Source organism: Lygodium microphyllum, chromosome 13 (assembly GCF_053477565.2).
Source record: "Lygodium microphyllum isolate KBCC chromosome 13, Lygodium_microphyllum_v1.1.10, whole genome shotgun sequence".
In the NCBI taxonomy this organism is placed as follows: Eukaryota; Viridiplantae; Streptophyta; class Polypodiopsida; order Schizaeales; family Lygodiaceae; genus Lygodium; species Lygodium microphyllum.
The window spans coordinates 55010595-55034114 of NC_141147.1; the positions used below are offsets into that span (position 1 = coordinate 55010595).

General features: G+C 39.7%; 1 protein-coding gene across 3 annotated transcripts; it reads right to left on the reverse strand.

Moving 5' to 3' along the window:
• Positions 1–17800: 17800 nt before the first annotated feature.
• LOC148026635 (5-methyltetrahydropteroyltriglutamate--homocysteine methyltransferase 2-like) lies at positions 17801–22769 on the reverse strand. Of its 3 annotated transcripts, XM_087691100.1 has the most exons (16): positions 22592–22769; positions 22434–22510; positions 21411–21788; positions 21232–21319; positions 21029–21156; positions 20738–20929; positions 20381–20583; positions 20129–20292; positions 19924–20004; positions 19561–19727; positions 19364–19469; positions 19031–19281; positions 18878–18950; positions 18642–18770; positions 18334–18555; positions 17801–18222 (listed from the first exon to the last, which is right to left on the reverse strand). In XM_087691100.1, exons 3-16 carry the CDS (start codon positions 21758–21760, stop codon positions 18076–18078), a joined length of 2301 nt encoding a protein of 766 aa, XP_087547226.1. In that variant the 5' UTR covers positions 21761–21788; positions 22434–22510; positions 22592–22769; the 3' UTR covers positions 17801–18075. The 3 variants fall into 3 exon arrangements, with proteins under 3 accessions (XP_087547226.1, XP_087547227.1, XP_087547225.1); XM_087691101.1 differs by lacking the exon at positions 22434–22510 and having other exon boundaries at positions 22588–22769; XM_087691099.1 differs by lacking the exon at positions 22434–22510 and having other exon boundaries at positions 22592–22768.
• Positions 22770–23520: the final 751 nt, after the last annotated feature.

The window sequence follows — 23520 nt, forward strand, 5'->3', positions numbered from 1 at the left end:
AAATTTTCTATGAGGACCCTGGGCCTCACTCAGATTTCCTTATTGAAAACAATATTGACTTGACCTTCTTTGCAACAACAACTAGGGAGATTTTCAATCCAGAGTGGGATCTTGGTCAGGTTGTGAACTACTCAAAGGACTTTTGCATGGAAGACTTTGCAGAGTTTGAAGAGTTGGCATATCCTATTGTTCAGTTGGACTCCAAGGATTATGTTCACACTCCTATTGGGAGGTCAACCACATTGAGAAGTCTTCCTTCACCAAGAAATGGGGTTATCATTCTCTTGGTAGATTCTTTGCATTTGAGTTATGCTCTTTACACCCCAAAAAATGCAAGCTTATGCTTAAGTCTGCTGCATTTATTGTATTTTCTCTTGTGAAGTACCCCATCAAATATTTGATGAAAAGCTTAAGGAAACCTCAAAATTGTCCAGTTGTTGTCTTCTTAAAATGATGTGGATGTGGAGGAGCAAGTAGACCCATAGATGGAAGCATCAATTGCAAAATGCCTAAACATTGCTCAATTTAAAGCAGAGACAGTAATTGAAGAGAGCAATTCAGAGGTTGATGAAGTATTTGATGCCCCTTCCAATCTCATTGTTCCATCCTTGCCAACTTTCCCAATTAAAGACAAAGAGTACATATTATTACGTGATCTACAAATCCTTTTCAAATTGAGGGAGGATTATTTCTTGGCAGTTATTGTAGAGGCATCTGCAAATGCAAAAGGCATAGTGGATATTGAGAATGAATCCAAGGAGAACTTACTAAAATTAGATACTCAAGTGCCAAATGATAAGTTTATAGATGCATTAGATGCATTTTCCCTATGTTTAAGCAAGATAAGAGATGATGAGAGAGAGTTACATGCTGTTGACAATGAGTTTGACCAATTTCAAGAGAAGCTTGGAATCTCCAATTTTGGAAGGGAGGAGTTATAATATGTTAAGAAACTCAAGGATATAAAGGAGACATCAATTAGTTTATGGAATCCAAGTAAACTTGAGAGTGACGAAAATCAAACAATAATGCTTTCTTGTGTTTTTGTGAAACCACATACATGTTTTCATTTTTTTCATTCTGACTTCTGGTTTTATAGTGGAGATTGCAGATGAGGACAATTTCTTGGAAAGAGGCAAATGATCAAGAATTGGTGGTAGTTCCCTAAAGGATGTTGCACTTGGGCATTGCATATCAAGGATTGATCCCAATGTTCCATTGGTTTTGCATACCACTTTCTCGGAGAAGTCCTCATGGCCAATTGTCTGTGTCAAAGCACTTACAAGGCTCCTTGGGTACTCAAGTTTGTAGTACAATGCGCACAAAGTCATGTTCTTAGAAAAGACAACAGCCATTTGAATATTTGGTTACGGTCCCAGCTTCTTTGCCTCTAGGACTAGATACTTCCAATCATTCTCATCTTATGCTTTAGCAGCAAATAAAATAGATATCAAGTCCATAGCTGGATACAAGAGAAGAAAGTTTTTATGTTATAGAGGAAAAATTTGTGAGGAGGATGAGGATGTAAAGGCTCTTGAAAGCTAGCCATGTATAAATTATTTTGAAAATAGTATGGGTATTCTAGATTCCATCGCAATTTGTTGTGTTCTTCAGTCTTTGAAGTTGTCTTTGAAAAAACCAATTAAATAACTCCTTAAGGGCATTGGTTTTAAATACTCCTCCTCCACATTTAGTACTCCGAAAGAAACACATACGTGCTTGGTAGTGAGATTTCTCCATACCTTGGCTACTATAAGTTGCTAGGGGCCCTTGCTCTTCCACAAAATAAGGCCCGTGAACAAGAAGAATATGTTGTGACAACCCATAAAAGCAAAAATAAGTTTGAATCATTAAATCTTGTTTTCAAAGCACAAATACTCAAATTTATGTCTATCTTTCCAAGTAGAAAGTAATATCCTTTTCTCCCCAAGCTTCCTTGATTGCATGAACAAGATTTACAATTAAACATTAGTACTCTTTCAAATAATTGGATGTTATCTTTTGTTCCTTGAGTACTTTTAAAAATATGTCAAGATGTCTCCAAACCTCCATTCGTAGGAATGCCACTTGTGGTGTACTAGCCACATTTGTTGCGATTGCTCTAGGGATGTCTATTGGTTATACAAATGCTTGCCACCCACTGATGTATATGCATAGTTATGCTCTCATTGAGCTTCAAGCTTTGATCTTCAGCTCAGTTATATTACACTTTGTAGCAGCTAATTGCTTCAGTGTGGTTGCTTCATTCATTTCCCAATTATGTGCTTGGTTACCTATTGGAAGTATATGCTCTCAAACGTACACTTAATGTATCCTGGGTCATTGGATGCTTTGAGCTTGGTTTTATCATTGGCTATTCTAATTTGTTTCTAGTGGGAGTACTTTGGCATTTTATTTGCAAATCTTGGACTCTTGATGAAAGGTGAGAAGGATCGAAGCTTGCTTGGAAGTGAGCTATGGCGAAGAGCAAGAGCAACAAGAGAGAGATACACAAATGGGAACTCCAATAGTCACAATGTGTGACCAGGCCTTCCTTTATTCAAATTGTCACTAAAAGAATAAAGAATAAAGTGATGGTGACGAGTGCCCGCCACCTATAGTGTGCAGTGGTGGGTACTGTAAGTGTAGTAATACATGGGCGGCTAGGTAGAGGCGCCTTTACCCCCAACAACCTCTGACTTAAAGGTGAACCTTCCCCAATGAGAAGGGAAAAGAAAAAGAAAAAATAGTACAATGTACAAATGTACAATAGGATGAGGAAAAACGTCATCTCATCCAACGCCCATCAATCTCCTGAGGAAGGGAAAGCGCTTAGTAGTGAGGCTTTTCGTGAGCAAATCTGCAGGATTTTCATCAGTGGAGATCTTGACAAGGTCAATAGACTTGTCCTCCATGACCCCACGTATAAAGTGATACCTCACCTCAATGTATTTTGTCTTCTCATGGAAGATTGGATTCTTGGCTAGTTGAATAGCACTCATAGAATCCGAATGCATCGTAGGTATAGTATCAATCCCAAGGTCATGAACCAAACGGCCCAACCATATGGCCTCCTTGCAAGCCTCAGTGACCGCAACATACTCGACCTCAGTGGTAGAGAGAGCCGTACACTTCTGAACAACACCTCCAACATAGATAAAGACATAGCCGAAAGTGAACGTCCTACTATCTGCATGTCTGGAATAATCAGAGTCTCTGTAGCCCACAACTCATGTATCCTGGCTACCATAGCAAATACACATATATGTTGTGCCCTTCAAGTTTCTCATGATACCCTTTACGGCATCCCAATGCTTTTTTCCAGGTGTAGCCATATAGCCTGCCACAGCACCAACTGCAAAGGCAATATCTAGACGAGTAACTATCATGACATACAGCAAACTTCCCACAATTTATGCATAAGGGATCTTGGCCATCTCGGCCCTGTGCTCATCCGTCTATGGACAATCGGCCTGTGAAACCTTCACGTAAGAAGGTAATGGACAGCCAATAGGCTTTACGTCCTGCATGCGGAAACGCTTAAGGACTTTATGAATGTACTCCCTCTGTGAGAGGTAGAGTCGTCCCTGATGCCTGTCACGCTTAATGTGCATACCAAGAATGTGAGAGGCATGTCCCAAATCCTTCATCTCAAAGCTCTTCTTCAACTGAGATTTAAGAGCATCTAGCTCATCATGAGCTTTCCCTACTATCAGCATATCATCCACATAAAGTACCAAAATAAGCAAGGAGCCATTCCGGGCTTTGTTCGTGTAAAGACACGAATCCATAGCACTCCTATTGTAGCCCTATGACTGCATAAAGGCATCAAACTTATGATACCACTCCCTAGGTGCCTGCTTCAAGCCATAAAGACTTTTCTTCAACTTGCACACTAGGTGCTCTCGGCTAGGTTCTGCAAAGCCCTTAGGCTGCTCCATGTATATCTCATCATGAAAATCCCCATGCAAGAATTTAGTCTTGACATCCATCTAATACATGTCCAAGTCAAGCTGTGAGACTAAGGCCAAAACCAAGCGTAGGGTGCTCATCTTGACCACATGAGAAAAGGCTTCATCAAAGTCAACTCCATACTCCTGTTTAAAACCCTTAGCGACAAGTCTTGCCTTATAAGTCGGCTTAGGGTTTCCAGGGGTACTTTTCAACTTGTACACCCATTTTCATGGCAAAGTTTTCTTGCCCTGAGACAAGGAAATCAAATCCCAATTCATATTCTTGTGCAAGGAGTCTATCTCAGACTGCATAGCCCTCTCCCAGGAGTGACTATCACCCCTGCGCATAGTCTCATCATAGGTGAGAGGCTCTCCTGCATCTGTAACCAAGACATAATGCATCAAGCTCTCAAATCTATCAGGTGGACGTCTATCTCTAGTAGATCGTCTCACGGTAGGCTTTGTGGCCGGTTCAACACCCTGGCTATGTGTGCCAAAACTACTACTGCAGGCTATCCAACTAGATGTGTAGGAGCACGTGGCTCCTCCTGGAATATAACCCTGCGTATCTCTACCACCTTCTCAGGATGCCTATGCATCTTGTCTTCATGGAAGACTACATCATGGCTACAAATGACTTTTCGTGCTTGCGAATCCCAGAGGCGGTAACCCATCTCGCCTGCATCCCCATAGCCAAGGAAAATGCATTTGACACTCTTAGGATCCAACTTAGTATGCTTGTCTTTGGGCACATGGCAGAATGCCTCACATCCAAAGACACGTAGATGCGCATAAGATGGAGGTTTCCCAATCCATACCTCCTCTGCAACCTGGAAATCCAAACCACTAGAAGGTGGTCTATTTATGACATGCACATCTGTACTGACTGCCTCAACTCAAAAGCTCTTTGGTAAGCCTGCATGGCTAAGCATACTGCGTACATGCTCCTGGATGGTTCTATTCATCCGCTCAGCCAAACCATTCTAGGGTGGGGTATAGGGGGGCGATCAACTGATGCTTAATACCCCTCTCGTCACATAGTTGCTCAAAAGCATGTGGCACATATTCTCCCCCATTGTCAGTTCTAAGGTATTTCAGCCTATGCCCAGTCTGGTTCTCAACCAATAATGCAAGTCATCTCTGAAATATAGCCAATACTTTAGACTTAAGCTTAATGGAATAAGCCCAGAATTTACGCGAAAAATCGTCAACGAACGTCACAAAATACTTTGCACCACCCCCATAGACTGACAGGGCATGGGCCCACAGACATCCGAATGTACCAATGCCAAGGGCTAACTCATGCATGTCCTATCGAACTTCTTATGTGTATTCCTAGTCTGTCTGCCATAAAGACAATGCTCACATGAATCAAAACATGTGTAGTCAAGGAGTAGTAAGTATTGCAAACCAGAAAGCATTTTCATTCCCTTCAAGGACATATGGCCCAAATGGGTATGCTAGAGAAATACATGTGGGATGGAACCCGTTGACAAAACATGGTCAACAGAGGACCCATCAACTACAAGAGGATAGAGGCTGCCAGTTTTGTCACCTCTAGCAAGCACAAGTCTGCCCCACGGGTGATGTTCCAAGCAGAATTTCCAAATGAAACATGAACCCAGCATCATCAAGCTTCCATGCAGACATAAGATAGCATGTAAGCACAGGTACATGACGTACATCCTGTAAAACAGAAATGTACTACTAGTAGAGAACTACAGTCGTACATCTCCAATGCCAACAATAGCAAGTGACTTTTCATCACCCAAGCAAACTGAACCAGAGACAATGCGGTAGGAGTGGAACCACTCACAGCATGGTGTAACATGAAATGAAGCACCAAAATCCAAAAGCCAGCATTGCGCATACATAGAGTGAACATTGATCAATGACGTAGCATCACAAGAACTGGCTGCAAGTATGTACTCCTCATCGAAGTCATCAATCTGCATGACATTTATGTCCTCAATTTTCACACTGGATTTCGCACGCATAATGCTATGATCAGAGGACTTTTCCTGTACTTTGTCTTTCCCCTTCTCTTTGCGCTTCTCATTGCGCAACTTATGACACTATGGGCGTATATGACCCTTTTTGCCGCAATGATGACATGTCACATTAGCATTTCTCCCACAAGACTTGCTCATCTCTGCCTCTAACAGTCAAAGCATGCGACACACAAGAGGCATCCAAGTTCTTACAGTTGATCTCTTCTTGCAGAAGAGCATTCTCTACATCAGGCAAGTTCAAAATTGTAGCAAGAGCACATAAGGCAGTGCAGAATACATCCCATGACTCACTTAGAGTCCCAAGCAAAAACAATGGAGTAACCTCATCATTGAAGATAATACCCTACAAAGTCAAGTTCTTGAGAATAACATGGAACTGGCTCAAATGAGCAGACATTGTCATATTCTCCTTCATGCGTAGGTCCATAAGTTGCTTCAGTCAACACATCTAACTTGCTGGACTTTTCTTGTCATAAAGGTTTTTAATTTTATCCCAAAGCTGCCAAGCACTCTATGCTTCCTCAACCATATTGTAATGCACCTGTTCAGTGAGAGACAAGATGAGGGTGGACTTGCATAACTCATCAAGCTCATCCCATTCATCATCAATCATAGTTTCAGGCTGCTCGCCATGCATCCTTAGTGGCTTTATCTGCGATTTTTGCACCAATACCTGCCAAACTTGGCTCTTCCAATAGGCATAATTCGTACTATCAAGCTTAGTGATGTTGAAGATAGCACTGTCAATGGAAGAAGAACCCATAATGCAGTCCAAAACAGTGTAGACAGTTCAAAACTGCTTTCTGTTTTCTGTTGTAAACAGCCAAAATACCACCAAAACCAAGGCAAAATGACCACGAACTGATAGCTAATGATGCTATCCACCAAGTATTATCAAAAGTACATAAAATCAAGATGATTCACCGTGAAAATTTCACATCAATCCATACATGACTGCTTGCTATAATAAATTATAGCCATGTACAATGAGAGCAAATTGTAGGCAAAATCAATGCACCAAGTCAACCACGGACTATCAAAGCATAACCAGCATCAAGCGGGCATAAATCAGCATATGACAATCATACGGACATTGAGCAAACACCCAAGCATGTCAAAACGAATCCTCAGTAAGATGGCACACCCCCTGTGTAATAGGGCAAAGTGTACACAACACTAGCAAGACCTGACACAAAGAGCTGTATGCTCAGGGAGTGCGAAGCCCAAATCAGCCCAAGTACATGTATACAAACCACAGCATATCAACCATACAACATCCAAGTGAAGAAGATCCTAGTCTCAGAAGACTCAAAGCTCAATAGCATAAACCACTTGCTCAATGTCTGTCAAACATCCAACGATGCTCCCACTGGCACAAAAGCCATATGGATCAAGCCAAGAAGCTCAAGAATGGCATATGAGAGCACCAATGATTAAAGATCCAAGACCAGACATCATGAGCATATAGGCTCTGTAGCCTCCAAGTATAGCATCCATAGACATCAATTGTATCCCAAATACAACTCTGGCAAGCCAAGAAATATCCCAAGTAAGTTTCGGGAAGCGAGATGCAAGCCAAAACAAGGCATTAGAACCAATCGGCTCCAAACAATGTAACTAGCATGTAGTAGTGACATAGGCCAAGCATGTCAAGACCGGTCAGACATAGGTAACATACATGCCATATGTACATCCAAGACAAAGCATCAAATGCATTCCAAAGCCGAGCTCAAGTGCAAATAAAGATCCAGAACCAAAGACAAGCTCGATGTCGTACCCCAAAGGTCAATACTTCATTGCATATCCCAAAGACATAGCCCGAAACCAATAGGCATAACCAAATATGAGATAATAGGCTTCAGCCCATTGTGGTACAGCAGTGATTTACTGTTCAAAACTAAGTATTTTGAGCAAGAACATCAGTCCAAAATGATGGCATAACATGTGCCTTGCATCCCCTAAACAATCGGGCATCAATAGGTACCAAACTAGTTAAGTAGAAGTGCCCAAACAAGCATAGCATTAGATGCCAATGTTACTTCTGCATAACATGGCTATGGGACTACTATAAACACTCCTGGAAATGTACAAATCAGACCCGAATTTGATGCCAATGATCAAGGAGGCTTCAACCGAAGTTAGAGACCATTTCGAAGTGCATTGCCAAGCCCAAAGAAGCATGGCATAGCCATCAATGAGGAGTAGGTGAGCTGCTATAGTCTGATGTCTAGAACAGCCAAAAAAATGGCGCAAATTTTATGATCCCTTCTTCTGCTCCTATGCATCCACGTGGCCTCAATGGTAGTGGTTAAAGGCTCCAAGTGGTGCCCAGGGAGGCCCACAACAAGCCTCAAGTGCCCAAATGCAAGAGGGAACAAGATCCAAGCTCCAAGGGTGCCCTAATTGACTGCAACCTGAGAACTGAATAAAATCACTGAAAGAACACTTCAATACCTCTATAGCAATTCCTGAGGGTGCCTCAATAGGCCGGAAAGGTGCTCAAGAAGCCACAAAGTGATGGGAGCTCAAGAAGGTCGGCTATGGCTGCCGAGAAGGAGACCCAATGCTATAGGTATTTGAATGGAAGCTAAGAATGCCAGAACCAAGCTCAGGAAGTCACGAAGCCTCGCTTTGATACCAATTGAAAGGTGAGAAGGATTGAAGCTTGCTTGGAAGTGAGCTATGGCGGAGAGTAAGAGCAAGAAGAGAGAGAGACACAAATGGGAACTCCAACAGTCACAATGTGTGACCGGGACTTCCTTTATTCAAAGTGTCACTAAAAGAATAAAGAATAAAGTGACGGTGTGGGTGCCCACCACCTACAGTGTGCAGTGGCGGGTACTGTTAGTGTAGTAATACACGGGCGGCTAGGCAGAGGAGCCTTTACCCCCAACACTTGATTCAATGGGAGACTCTTACATGCTCATTGGTTTATGAATATATTGTCTTTGCAGACATTGATGACGGTGGGCTGATTTAGATTTAATTTGATACCCAGTACTTACTCCTCTCGGATGCGTTGTCAGTGGTGGATACATGCTATGTTTATGTACATAACCTTCACTATTCATATGGAGTGAGTTTGGTTGTACTTTGTTGGATCTCCCTCTTGCTTGAGAGATCTCTTATGCATGGTCAATTTATGTACATGGTTACACTATTGATTGGGATGCATCTACATCCATGACATACTTTGGTTCTCTAATAATACTTGCTACTTGGAGATTCATGCTTATTCTTGTACGCTGCTAATTGCATTTTCAGCCTAGTAGACTTCCCTGGTAATGGGAGCTTTGTATTTTGGTCTTTTTCATATAGTTACACTCTTTTGTTGCAGTTTTATGGACAACAATATTGACACACAACTTTGAGTCATTTTGCTAAGAGTAGACAATTGGTTTGAGCACTTTAGTGCATTTATTTTGTGGACAGTCATACATTATATTGCAACCCTCCTCATGCATTTAGTTTTGGGGTTATTTTGATTTATTGTTAATACAACAGGCCATTCACTCTTTACTTTGTAGTCACAATGGCATCTACTTCAAGTGCTTCTTAGGATATAGAAAAGTTGGATGGCAATAACTTCAGCCACTAAAAACCTAGATATGGCAAGTTTTGGTTCAAAGGAAGCAAATTAGACTGTTGAAGACTAAAGGGATAAAGCTTGAAGAGTATGATGTGGAGGCTTGGGTTGATCTGGATGAGCTATGCAAGTCCACTATCATCTTGTCTTTGTCAAAGCAGATTCACTTTAATGTCATTGATACTAAGGGTGGTGCTTGGGAGTTATGGGAGAAAATGTGCAATCTTTATGGTAAGAAAAGACGTGCTTCATGATTGTATTGGCTTAAGAATCTCATGGATCTTCGTATGAAGGAAGACACTGCTATGTCTTCTCATTTGAATGAGCTTCATTCCATTTTCACCAAACTTACTTCACAAGGGATTATCTTTGAGAAAAATTTCAAGGCTATGTTCTTGCTTGTCATGCTCTCCCTGAGTCTTGGGATACTATCTACACTGCCATAAGTACTAATGCTCCTACAAATGCTTTTAAGAGCAAAGATATAGAGGGTACTTTGCTTTACAGAGGAAGTAAATAGAAAGAATATTGATGCAACCTACGCCTCTCATACACTCACTATTAGAGGCCATAAATTGTGGTAGATATAGTGATGAGAGATGCACAACAAGCCAAGTCAAAGTGTAGATCTCATGGACAAGGTTACAGTAAATCCCATAGCCCCAACTCTTACATGTCATTATTGTTCTTTTAGGGGGGGAATGGGTGGGCAGGTAGGTTCATATGCAACCATAGTGCCATAAAAAGCACCATGATAGGCGAGATAAAGGCAAGGGAAAAGTGTGGATAATTCTAAGGCTTTGGATGATTGCAGCATCACAAAGTCTACTGTCAAGATTGATTAGATAAATGCATTAGAGTACACTTTTGATAAGTACATTTGGTTGCTTCTTCACCAATTGACTAATACTTAGTCATCTTTCTTTCAGTGTTGGTTGCTTGCCTCTTTTCATGTGACCCCACATTGTGCTTGATTCTATACCTATTGTCTTATGACAGGTTATGCAAAAGTGGGCTTGTAATATTGTTGGCATCGGGGATGTTCATTTGCAATTTGCTACTTGTACTTCATTTGTGTTGCATGATGTACACCATGTGCCAACTTTGACTAAAAGTCCCAAGACACTTGGATTATGGTGGGTATCATGTTTCTTTTGGTGATTCTACATGGAAAATCACTCGTAACAACCTCATTTTGGCTGGAGGTTCCAACACTTGCAGTCTCTATTATTTACTTGTATCTAGTACTATTGATCATGTTTTGGCCAATCAATCTTCCATATGTATCTCTTTAATAGCATCATTATCTTGGACATATGTCCCTCAAAGAAATGAAGTCTTGACTCATTTACATTATCTTCGACCCCTAGACTTCTCCTATTTTGATTCATGTTATCATTGTTTATATGGCAGGTAGAGTCATAATGCACATAGAAAGTCTAGCACTATGCGCACGAATGGGCCTTTCGCTCTTGTTCATTTGGATGTTTTTTATCTCATGCCTTTTCAATCCTTGGGTGGTGAAAAGAACTTTGTTACATTCAATATTGATTATTCACATAAAGTCTAGGCCTATCCCACAAAAGAGAAGTCAAAAGTTTTGCCTACTTTTCAACACTTTCTTGCTGTGGTTGAAAACTAGTCTTAGTATAGGTTGAAATGCTTAAGATCTAACAATGGGGATGAATTTTTCTCATGCTATTTTGAACAATTTTGTGATGAGAGGGATATTAAGCATCAATTGACCACCCCTTACACCTCACCCTAGAATGGTATTACAAAGCACATGAATAGGACTACTCAAGAAAGAGTCCAGAATATGCTTAGTTAGGCATGCTTACCACATACATTTTGGGCTAAGGCAATTACTATTGTAGTTCACTTGATTAATAGTTCCCTATGCAATGCTCTTAGTGGTAGATTTGTGGAGGAGGTATGTTCTAGTAAACCTCCCTCATATGCCCATTTGCAAGTCTTTAGGTGTGAGGTATTCTTCCATATTCCCAAAGATAAATGCCACAAGCTAGATCTGAAGTTCATCCAAAGCATCATTCTTGGCTATGGTGATAGAGGTGAGATGGGCTATTGCTTTTGGGATCCGTAGGCTCAGAAAGTTATCCGCATCCATGATGCTCTATTTCATGAGAGCAAGTTGCATAAACAACCAAAGCCAGTAATTGAGGTGCACATTGTGATCTTTCAGGAGGATCCTCCTATTACCGTACAGCTAGCCCTAGTTAAATAACCTACTAATGATGATGTACTAGTGGCTGAGGATTTGCTTATTGTGTAGAATTACAATGAACTAAAAAGGAGCCAAATTAGGGGTGGAAAATGGTATGTGACTTAGGTGTAATTCAAAACTTGAACCGGTACCACATACTTTTATTAGTTACAAGCTATTAAGAACATTCTCAATTTATTGCAAGTCTTTATTCTAACCTACCACCTCTCCTTATTGAATTGGAAGGAAATCCTATTTGGGAAAAACCATGGATTTCCCCTTGAAATTCGGAATTTCCTATGGAGTTTTTATCATTGGCATATGTGGGTAAGTAGAAATGGAAAATGACTTAGTAATGATATGCCTAATCCCATTGCTAGCTTTAAAATGGAGATGTTGATGTAGGGATAAACGAACTAGGACAACATCATCAAGCAGCAAAAAAATTGGACCAAAGGACTAGCAAACCAAGATAACTAGTTGGGGTTCTCAACTAGAACAAAAGCTTGAAAACTTGGAATAGCCCTGATATGCAGTGAAGGTTATGAAAGTTAGAGCACAATACAAATATCTTTAGTTTCTACTCATAAATTGTATGTTATTTACTTTTTTTTTTTAGAATAAAAATTTGAAGCACTACCCCTTTCGAATTTTCTAAGATAATCACTCTTCTACTAGGATTTTGTCAACTAATTTTCTCACTAATGAGTTGGGTTAAGCTACCCAAAAAAAAACACATGTAATTGCTTCAATCTTTTCTGTTTTTAAAAATAGTATATGTTTTCCCCCAAAAACAAAAAAGGGAAAGCTACTTAACAAGATTGCTAATTGTATGTCATGTTTTGGTATATACTTCTAACCATCAGTATTAGCAATGTATTTCTTTCTAGTAGTTCAAAAACATGCAACAAAGTGTGTTTACCTATTAAGCATGAGCTAGAGGCTTTGGAGAAGGCAAATTCTTAACCCATCTAAGCCATCCATTATTTATAGTAGTTTGGAGTATAAGATGTAGAATCAATAAATGCCCAACTTTAGCATTATATAGGTTCCCAAACTTTAGTATGTTATTGTTTTCCCAACTTAATATGCTATTCTTATATTTATTAAGTATTTTACCATAATCATAAAGTATCCTTGAAGACTCAAAGTGTGAGGGAAGACTAAACTCATATGGGTGCTAGGTTGATCTACCAAAGGCTTCCTATAAGAGAACGGACATGATGTTCGCATAAGGCATTCATCTCATACACTTTAGGCTCAAATCCCAGCTCGACTATCACCTGCCAATTTAAATCTAGTGGCAATATGTAGAGGTCAAGCTACATTGCATTCTTCTTGGTTATAGATAATTATGAAGATACCATATGTACAAGAAGAATTAGTCGATGCTCAAGGGAAGAAGTTGCAAGCTTTTGTTATGGAAGAAAATTTAGAATAAGTTTAACAAAGCTTCTCTTTGTTCATGAAAATATTCTCTTCTTTTGTCTTGTTCCCGTGACATGGGAAAAAACCATTGGAATAATGATTGTATTGAGAGCTTATGCTCAACTTACTCCCCAATTTAAGGAATAATATTATTTTGGATTCAAAGGTGTGCCAATTTACTAACTTCCAATATCTAGAAGGATCCTCACTTCATTAAATAAAGAGATAATGAAAGTTCCATTGCCTCTACATATGTCAACAAAGCGCTTATGAGTAGAGCACATGTTAGGACAATGTATAAGCAAAATATTATGACCCTTAAAAATGTTTTAGCAAATAAATAATAACCTTGTGAGCATTGTCAATTTTGAGAATTGAACAATTGTTGTGGTCTTAAAAGCAAAGCATTAACTTCTCTACTTGGGTACTATTTACATCATAATCTAATTAGAAGTTTGCATCTTTATAAAGACTTTTAAAATGTTTGAAATACCAAAGTAGAAAAGATGTCTTTGAAGTATTCAATAATGATACTAAAGAGCAAATTGAAGGTTTGAATTGTAACAACAATTCATTGGTGTCTCATAAAAATAGTAGAAGGGTATTCCATTAGTCAATGTGGAAATCTTTATGTATATCTAAGTTTTGAAAATGCATTAACATGCAAATAGGCATCAATGTTTAGAACATGAAAAACCTTGCTCACAAATGTTCACTTGCAAAGTTCAACTCAAACAACACAAGCTTGAAGGAAAGATTTTGCAATTGTGTCCAATCACAATTGTACATTTAAGACAAGGAAACGTACACATATGAACAAATAAGGAATACAATTCAAAATAACTTATGAGAAAAAAGGGTTAGAATGGGAAATTTTTTCTCTAAAAACCATGCACATATTCATAAGAATATATGTGTGCACAAGTCAATTGTTGCAAGTATAAGATAAACAAGAATAAGGATGAATAAGTTCTATTGACTTTGGCATCTTAGCCATGATGCACATATGATGATGCAATTACCTTAGTTTTCTTTACTTAATACAATTTGCATATTACAACAAAGAAGGAAAGAACTATAGAAAACTAACATCCATTTTTACCCAAGGAGAAAATAAGTCACCCACCAATGTGCACTAATCTAATTTGTAAGATTTTGATTTTTCTATCATGAATGTGCTTTTGAATTTCAAAGCAATTAAATTTTAAATGCAAAATATAGAAGAAAGTTGGTTCAAAAACATATCATCAATGCAAATTCCTAATAATTGCAATTAGATTAATATTTGCACAAATCAAAGAACTAACTTTTCAATTGACAACATGGTTTAAATGGTAGTATTATGATTGATCCTGCAAATATCCATAAGGAAATATGTGTTTCTCATGATTCATGTGACAATGTAAGATAATCCTTGTTGGTACAAAAAAAAAATTAAAATTTAAATGTGAGTAATATGTATTAACAAAAAAGAAAAGGTCAAAAAATAATTTAACACCTATTAGAGCATTGGGTGAATTGTAAACACATCACTTTATAAAGAATACTAGCTCTAGCTAGGCATGCAAGTTGGTTTGTCAAAACATAGAATCAATAAGGTAATGAAGCAAATACAAATGCAACATGTGCAAAAAAAAAAAATTTGTTGGTGTGACAATCAAGGCTCATGAAGCCCATTAAAAACAACTACATGGTTGGCTCTTTACAACAATTGGTTGATTACAATGATTGACCAACGTGTGCATGATTTTTACTCTTTGCAACAAGTGGTTGATTACAATGCAAACCAACAAATGTTGCACCGTTTGAAGGATTTCACCATTAAATATAATGTGTGACTATTATAAATGGTAACCTATTAGGGAAACACAAAGATAGAGAAGCAAGAAAGTTGCCAAACTATTACAAATTGGAACAAGGATGGATGATTTATTTAGAATACATTAAAATGTAATTGTAAAGCTAACGATACAAAAATTTGTCACAATATGCCAAGGGATGAAGAACAAATTAGAGACTCTATGTTAAACTGATAAGGATGTAATGAATAATACAAGGAAAAGATCAAGAAAAATGCATTTACTATGATATCACAAACTTGATATTACAGAAGTACATGTGTTATACACAAAACAATCATCGAATTTCTAGTTGCATTCTTCAAATATAAACAAGGCTACATTCAACATTTTTTATTTGGAAAAAGCTTCTAATATGATTCAATGGACTATGACAATGCCAAATTTGCGTCTAATTATGCAATTGTTTTGCAATAATGCTACTAATGATGTCTTCCAATATATGGGCTTAAAAGCTGGACACAAGACTACATGGAAAGCCTTTGTAGACATACATCTATGAAGTCCCTATTTGGACAGCATATCAAAAGCTAGTCTTGAGGGTAAGTTGGAAAGGCAAATTGGATATTGAAGGGAACTTGCTCAGTCTTGGTTAGGACAAGCTATGATTGCTTCGAAAGTGAATCCAAAGGACACAAAAAGTTGCCAAGAAAAATTGACCAATAAGATATCGATGCTTGGATTAGGGTAACTAAGGTCAAGATCACATGCTCTTTCTACCCTCTACATTAGCTTTTTATGTATCTTGGCTACAAGAAGAAAAAACGATGTTAAGGATCAATTCTATCTTATGCCATTTTTCACTTGACTAAGGAGATTGGAATCGATATATGTTCCTCAATGAATTGGAACAAACTTATAACTCCAAAAGAATTTGGGAGTGCTAGGTTTCTTTACTTGAAAAACCATGTTCATGTGTGATAACATTTGCATTTGCAACTTCATTAGTCAAATATAGCTCGAAAAGATTTTCCTTGTCGAGAGGCAAATGCAATAATATGCCCATCTTTCGCATAGTTCAACAAAAGCATATAGGACCACCATGACCATTTTAAAAATAGTTTCAAATCAAATTCCCGCTGACCATTTTAAAAATAGTTTCAAAACAAATAAGATTATTTATTGGAGTAAAATCTCCCTTTCCCACTAAAATCAAATAACTAGCTAATGGTATCTCTGAAAGAGGTATGATTGTGCTAGGTTAAACACTTGGAAAGGGGAATATTTTTTATCTTTATCTATACTATTAGTTAAGGAGAGGTGGGGGGCAAGCGCCACATGGCAGCCCCCCACCAAAAAAAAAAAAAAAAAGAGAACGAGAGGGCAGGTGCAATTTAGGATTATAAAATTAAAGTATCAATGTCAAGTGGTAGGATGCAAAAAAGGCTAAAGATTACAACAAAGCCTTAAACATGCACTACCTACCTTTACAATAATGCATTGGCTGCATATACATGCAAAAGACATCAAATGTACCTATTCATTCCAATCATACATGCTATACTCATAAATTTAAACCTTAGGTGAACCAATCTAGACAGTGAGACACTGATGAGAGTTCAGTCTCACTGATGAGAGTTCAAGGTTTTGGCTCAAGTCTTTTGTTTAAGTGCAAATTGAATAAAGAATCACTTATAAACTTTGTAGGCCAAAGCATCAACTTTTGTGGCTATCTGTAGCCTCAAAAATAAATTCATTTTCTAGTGGTAACGATTAAGAAAACAATGAATGGCGCAAAATGTAATCCAAAAAAAGGAACCAACACAAGCTCGATAGTGTATATTTACATAGCCACCTTCAAGTCAACTTTTGGTTTTGGAATAATTTAGTGCCTCTCAACAAAGCCATCTCAGAGTAAGGTTTAAAGGGCTGCAACATTCATATTTTGGCATATATATTAAACACCCAATTTGATTAATACCACCTGCTATTCCAACGGCTCCAGATAATGTAGATTAAGTATTATTTTGATAGACGTTCCTACACTTTCAAACTCATACTTTTATAGACTGCAATTTTGCTTGAAAATTATTCCAAACCTTTGATTGTTTCAAAACCTATGATTCTGCCATCCAACAATAGAGGAAGAGATCAATCAAAATTCTGGTCTCATATGTACATGTTGCTTTCAATATAGTTGAAAGCCTAAGCCACATTTTGGAGACAAATTACAAGTTTAGTGTTGATTCAGTCTGGAACATCAAAACCATTAAAGAAATTTCATAAATGCTCAAAAGCATTGAGCAAATTGATAAATACTTCAGATTTATCTGTGAGAAACTGAATGTAGATTGACAGGTAAAGCTCTAATGTGCTGTACATAATTTGGGCATATGTTAAAGAATCTTGAGTCTTATCTTCTGCACTATACAGTTCTATTGTTAGGTCTTCAGATAGTCAATGGATGTTGCAAAAAAGGCTGACGATTGATGCAAGTTATAATATTTATAAGTTGCATTATCAATCACATTTCTATGTCAATCAAGGAAGAACAATTTAGTGACCAGTTACAATGGGTTGAGAAATCAGGCATCTCCCAGTAGAGGCAGAAAGATTCGGGTGACCAGTTACAATGGGTTGAGAATACAAATAATGGCAGTAAGGCAGAAAAAAGAGCTGTCATCTACAAAAGGGTTGGGAATCTAATATACAGTTCACATCATTAGGTAAAATGGAAGCCACTAAATGACTTGAATATTGGGTAAACGTAGATGCTGCAAGGCCTCAAGAATCAGCCCCATAACTTACAGCTGCAAATCAAATTCTGAAGGACTTCCACGACTCAAAATACCAATTTAAAAATCTCAAAAGATCTCGTTAGACAACTCAACTGAGTTTGTAAAATTCCCGCTCTGCCATACAGAGGGCAGTTGAAACCTCTTCATTAAATCTTCTATATATAGTTATGCTATAGATAAGACACAGGAAAAGCTATGAAAAACTTTATCTTCTAGCCGTGATGGGGACAACACCCTCCATTTGCAAAATTACAGTTACATTGCAAAACCTTATATTTAAACCAATCCACAAATTCCTACTTTGCACTGGCAAGCTCAGCTCGGATCTTTTTAGCTGCATCAACCATGTTGATCAAAGCTGGTTTCACCTCAGTGTACTTGCGAGTTTTCAAGCCACAGTCCGGATTAACCCACAGTACCTTGGACTCCAACACGTCAAGCATCTGTCAAAACAAGAAAACAGAGATCATACAAATGAAAATCTTGCAGAATCAGTTTTGAACTGAATAAGCATTTCAAAACTAAAGAGGTACATCCTCACGATAAAGGTATACCTTGCGGATACGGTCTGCAATCTCCTCTGTGTCAGGAATACGAGGAGAATGGATATCATAGACACCAGGGCCAATACCAGCCCCATACTTAACCCCTTCACGGAACACTCTCAGCAGCTTCTCATCAGAACGTGAGTTCTCAATTGTGATAACATCAGCATCCATGTCAATAATGGAATGGATGATGTCATTAAAATGTGAGTAGCACATGTGTGTGTGGATCTGTGCAACAAACCCATAGAGGGTCAGAAGATTAAACACAAGCAACGACCCAAGAATAGAGAAAAACAAGAACATCAAGTACGCACTTGTGTGGTGTCTTTAACTCCACAGTTGGTGATTCTAAACGAATGCACAGCCCAATTTAGATAATGAGCTTGCTCCGACTTTCTCAAAGGCAGCCCCTCCCTCAGTGCAGCCTCATCAATTTGAATGACCTGCAAAGGTACAAACACAAAATTAAGCTCGAAACTTCAAAGCAATACAAAGATTGCCTTGCTATAATCAAATATGTCCAAGAGATTATCTAAAATCTGCATTTTACATGAATTCCAGCAGCTTCAAGATCTTCCACTTCATCTTTGATTGCCAACGCAATTTGGTAACATGTCTTTGACCTGCTTGACATATACCTGAGTAAGAAAACTAGAAAGAAGTATCTGACCGAGGAAGGCAAACTTGTACTTTCGCACCATACCTTGGCTGATCGTTCCTCACAAAGGACCAGTTCAAAATTGTCACTGGACCAGTTAACATTCCTTTCATTGGGCGGTTGGTCAGGCTCTGGGCATACTTTGACCAGAAGACAGTCATTGCATTGGGACGGCTAACATCACCATAAATAATGGGTGGCTTGACACAGCGTGACCCATATGATTGTACCCACCCATTCTCAGTAAAAACAAAACCTTTCAACTGCTCTCCAAAGTATTCCACCATGTCATTTCGCTGAAACATCAGAATCACCAGGATGAGTCCTCCAGTGCAATGTCAAAGGCATTAACAAGGCTTAAAATCAATAAGAAACCACCTCAGGCTCTCCATGGACAAGAACATCAATGTCAAGCTCTTCCTGCAGCTTGCAGACTTTGCTTATCTCAGCCTGAATAGCCTTGATGTAGGCCTCCTCAGAAATCCTGAATCAGTATAGCAATTCAGTACTCTTTAAGTCCATAATATTCAGATAAACCCAAAGCCTCAAGCATAGACCATCAGATCAGGAATTACTTCTTGGCCTTGAATTCTCTTCGAACTCTGCGGAGCTCCAAAGTCTGTGGGAAAGAACCAATGGTGGTGGTTGGCAGAAGTGGAAGATTCAAGTGTTTCTGCTGCTCTTCGAGGCGACTCACTACAGGTGTTGTTCGTCGGTGCTCACTGCCTTCAAGTTCAGAAGCCTACGACCATAATAGAATTAGTTACTCATGGTATTGGCCTTACATTTCAGAAAAAAAAAATATTAAACCCAAGTTGCAGAAAACACTTTATCAGCTCACAGATCCCCCACCCCTCTTTGAAACAAACAGGTAAAAACTGTACACAATCATTTATGAGCAAAAAACTGAATTTCTGATAGCAAGCACATGCACTTACGGCCTTCTGTACAGCATCATTGTGGACACGAGGAGATGCCCTTCTGGAGGCCTGAGCAGTGGCATTTGCAGAAAAGTATGCCTGTCCCAAATGTGCAATGAAAGCAGAGAAAACAAGTACAGGAATATCAGTAGAGATAGAAAGAATCCCAATAAAGACTCCTTTAAGCCTGACCACAGACTCGGGAAAAAAGCCCGACCCTCACCTCATCCTTCTTTCCCTCTAAAGCTTTGGCAAGAGCTACCACTTCCAAAACCTTCTGCGCAGCAAATGCTAGCCAGGATTTCAGCTCTGCATCAATCTTGTTCTCATTCTGAAGATCAACAGCAGTGTGTAGAAGAGAACAAGAAGTTGAAACAACAACTCTGTCTGCACACCAGAAAGAACCATGGAGTCACAATGAGTAAACCCCGATCAGAAAATCTTTCAGCATCATCAGAAAATTAATCTCTCAAACCTTTTCCTAGAGATTTACTGAGATCCTCGAGCATAGTTAACGAGGAAGACAAATCATTAGCCCAGATGTTCCGTCCATCAACCACCCCAGCAAACAGAATCTTTCCATCTGGAAGACCAGTGTCCTTGATAAGTCCAAGGGTCTTCTCACCTCTAACAAGATCAACACCAATGGCAGAGATATACTCTAAGCCAATGATGGTTCTGTCCACAGCATGATATAGTACATCAAACATCAGCACAAGGTTGAAATGCAAAAGCAGCCACAGACTGCTCAAAGAGGAATGAGCTAAAACATAAAGACTCATACAAAGATAGGCACAAGACAACTAAACAACTAGAGACTATTTGGACTCACTTGTAAGTTGCAGCTGGTATGTCAGCAAAATAAGTCTCGACCAGAACTTTGATCCCACTGAGCTCAGGACCAAGTGCTAAGTAAGCTTTCTTGAAGGCACCCAACTGGCGCTCTTCCAGGTCAAGCGCAAGTGTGGGCTCATCAAACTGTACCCACGTAGCACCCTCAGCCTTCAACTGCACAATTACATCCCTGTAACCCAGAAAATCAGAACAGTAACAAAGTCAGAAAACTGCATCAGGTTGGCACAATCAAAAATTAAATGCAATGCAGGCCACCAACCACACTCACTTGTAGACTGGAAGCAGAGAATCCAAGAGAGAGAGACAATCAAATGAAGGATCAACCCCCTTCCCTGGCTTGGCCAAAAGCAAGTAGGAAACTGGCCCCACAAGTACTGGAATGGTGTCAATGCCCAGCTGCACAATAACAATATGTTAGCAACCCACAACACTGAAACCAAAGCAGGGGCAATGTACTGATTCAGAATGCACCTCCTTTGCTTCCTTATATTCGTCAATCACTTTGTGGGAAGAAAAGGTGAATTCAGTGTCTGGTCCAAGTTCTGGCACAATGTAGTGACTGCATATGCATGGTCAGGTATTAGGAATAGAAACTTTCACCAGGTCTAGTGCAGCACAGCTTCCAGAATCTGTAAATGTAGCATACTTACTAGTTTGTGTCGAGCCATTTGGTCATCTCCATGGCAGGATTCTTTGCATTTCCACGAGCCATGGAGAAGTACGCATCAAAGCCAATCTCACCACCTGTCCAACCATAACGAGGGGGAACAGCCCCCACTAGAGCTGTCGTATCGAGCACCTGATCGTAGTAGGAGAAAGTGTTGCTCGGAATGTAGGTGATGCCAGCACTGGACATCTGCTTCCAGATGGAGCACCTCAGGTCCTTGGCAACCTGCTCCAAATCAGCTGCTGTGGATTTGCCATCCCAAAAAGACTCCAGGGCAAACTTGAGCTCCCTCTTGGGGCCCATGCGGGGATAACCAACAATGTGGGAAGCCATTGCAGAGTACGGAAAGACAAGGCGATGCCTGCACCAAAGGCAAAACACAAGTTACGGGATAGTAGAGAGGTGAGGGCACCAACGCGCATGCTGGTAAAATGAAGGATGTGCAGAATTGGAGCTTTACATGTGTGCTGGAGAGGCTTGGATCTATCAAGTGATAGTGAAATCAGTGAGCGATAAACCCAACCAATAAAAGTGGATTGCTAACATGTAATGACGAGAAGACGAGGAAATGCAGTCTACGCAGAATTATTAGCTTTGCAGATGTGCTGGAGATGCTTGGATCTGCGACGCTACAGTGAAATCAGTAAAACCCTAAACCCAACCATGATACAGAATGTGAAGCATCAAGAGGTGATAAGAGGCAGTGGCTACACTGAGTTAGCGGAAAATGTTGCAGATGCTTGGATCTGCCAATACGATACGAACAAAAATCATGAAATTGCATCGCTCGCACAGAATTGCTGCGAGTGGACTATGATACTAAAGCCGGAAAATGAAGAAGAAGCACCGTTAATTCTCTCGACTGTCGATGTTTTCTAACCCTCTCTATGAAAATCCTTCTTCCTCATCGTTGTATTCTTACAGGAACCCTACATAATAAAGGGGCTGGAATGGAGGGGTGCAGGTGCGCCATTAAACCTTCCCATAGTCAAGGCTTTGAACTTACAAGAAAGATCCTGAGCCTCGTCCTTGTATCTTTACGAGAATCCGGACGTCAAAAAGGATGGCAGCAGGCTTGGCAAGCTTGCGGAAGAGGCCGATCATGAAACAGAAGGTAATGCAACGACAGCAAAAAGAAAGGAGGAAAGAAAGAGAAGCACCTACCTAAGATCGAGCTTGTGGCTTCCCCTCTTCTCCTCCGCCTTTACTTCCACTTTCTTCTTCTTTCCTCTTCCTGCGCTTGAGGGGGTGCACGAGAGAGGAAGAGGAGATACACCTAATATAAGGTGGAGGGGGCAGCTCGCAGATCTAGATCTGATGTGAGAGAGAGAGAGAGAGAGAGAGGGTCAGAATGTGTGCGGTAAGATGTTGAGAGAGGGTGGGTGGGCTTGAGACTTGAGTGGTGGCTGGTAGGTCCTTCCTTAAGGCCGCTTCACACGCCACCAACCAAAATGTAAGACAAGGGGCGGGCTTGCCACACACTAGAGCTCGGAAGGCAAACCCTGTCCAAATCCTGTAAAGGACAATGTAGGATGGATGCTTGTATGAGGCTAGTTACATACCAAGTGACGGACGACTAACCTCCGCTCAAAGTGTGGGCATGCACTTTTTTGAAACTGGGCACGAACATGGGCATCATACCTTTGCACACCAAATAGACATAATTTGTAATAATAATTATAATAATAAACTTATAAACTTTTTGATTGGTTGCAAATGCAAAAAGTGTACCCTTGTCCGCCACTTTACAAAGTGGGCAGGGGAGACTGCCCGTCCAAAAGTGGGGGACGTGGTTCACATGTTTAGCAAGTAAACAACAGATCATGTCCTCTCCAGTGTATAAAGGACTGCGGACGCCCAACCCTTAAATAAGTATTTTGATTGGTTAAAGCTTACAAAGTGGGCGTCCATCGTCATTAGGTGTGTAACCAGCCTGAATCGCATTTTCTTTGGACTATGTGTCAATGAAGCTCACAGACAAATGGATCTTTTGTAAGTTCTTTGTTGGCAACATAATGTACACTATGTACTATATGCTTCGAGTGGTGATAAGGTTTCCAATCTAGCAACAATGCTCATTATATTGCTAAAAG

What these genes read in the sequence shown, in the direction of transcription:
- LOC148026635 (XM_087691100.1), bottom strand. Translation starts at nt 21,760, where the DNA reads ATGGCTTCCCACATTGTTGGTTATCCCCGCATGGGCCCCAAGAGGGAG. An exon ending in CAGTAAATCTCTAGGAAAAG is followed by an intron (nt 20,293 to 20,380) that starts GTTTGAGAGATT and finishes TCTGGTGTGCAG; the next exon opens with ACAGAGTTGTTGTTTCAACT. An exon ending in TAGAGGGAAAGAAGGATGAG is followed by an intron (nt 20,005 to 20,128) that starts GTGAGGGTCGGG and finishes CATTTGGGACAG; the next exon opens with GCATACTTTTCTGCAAATGC.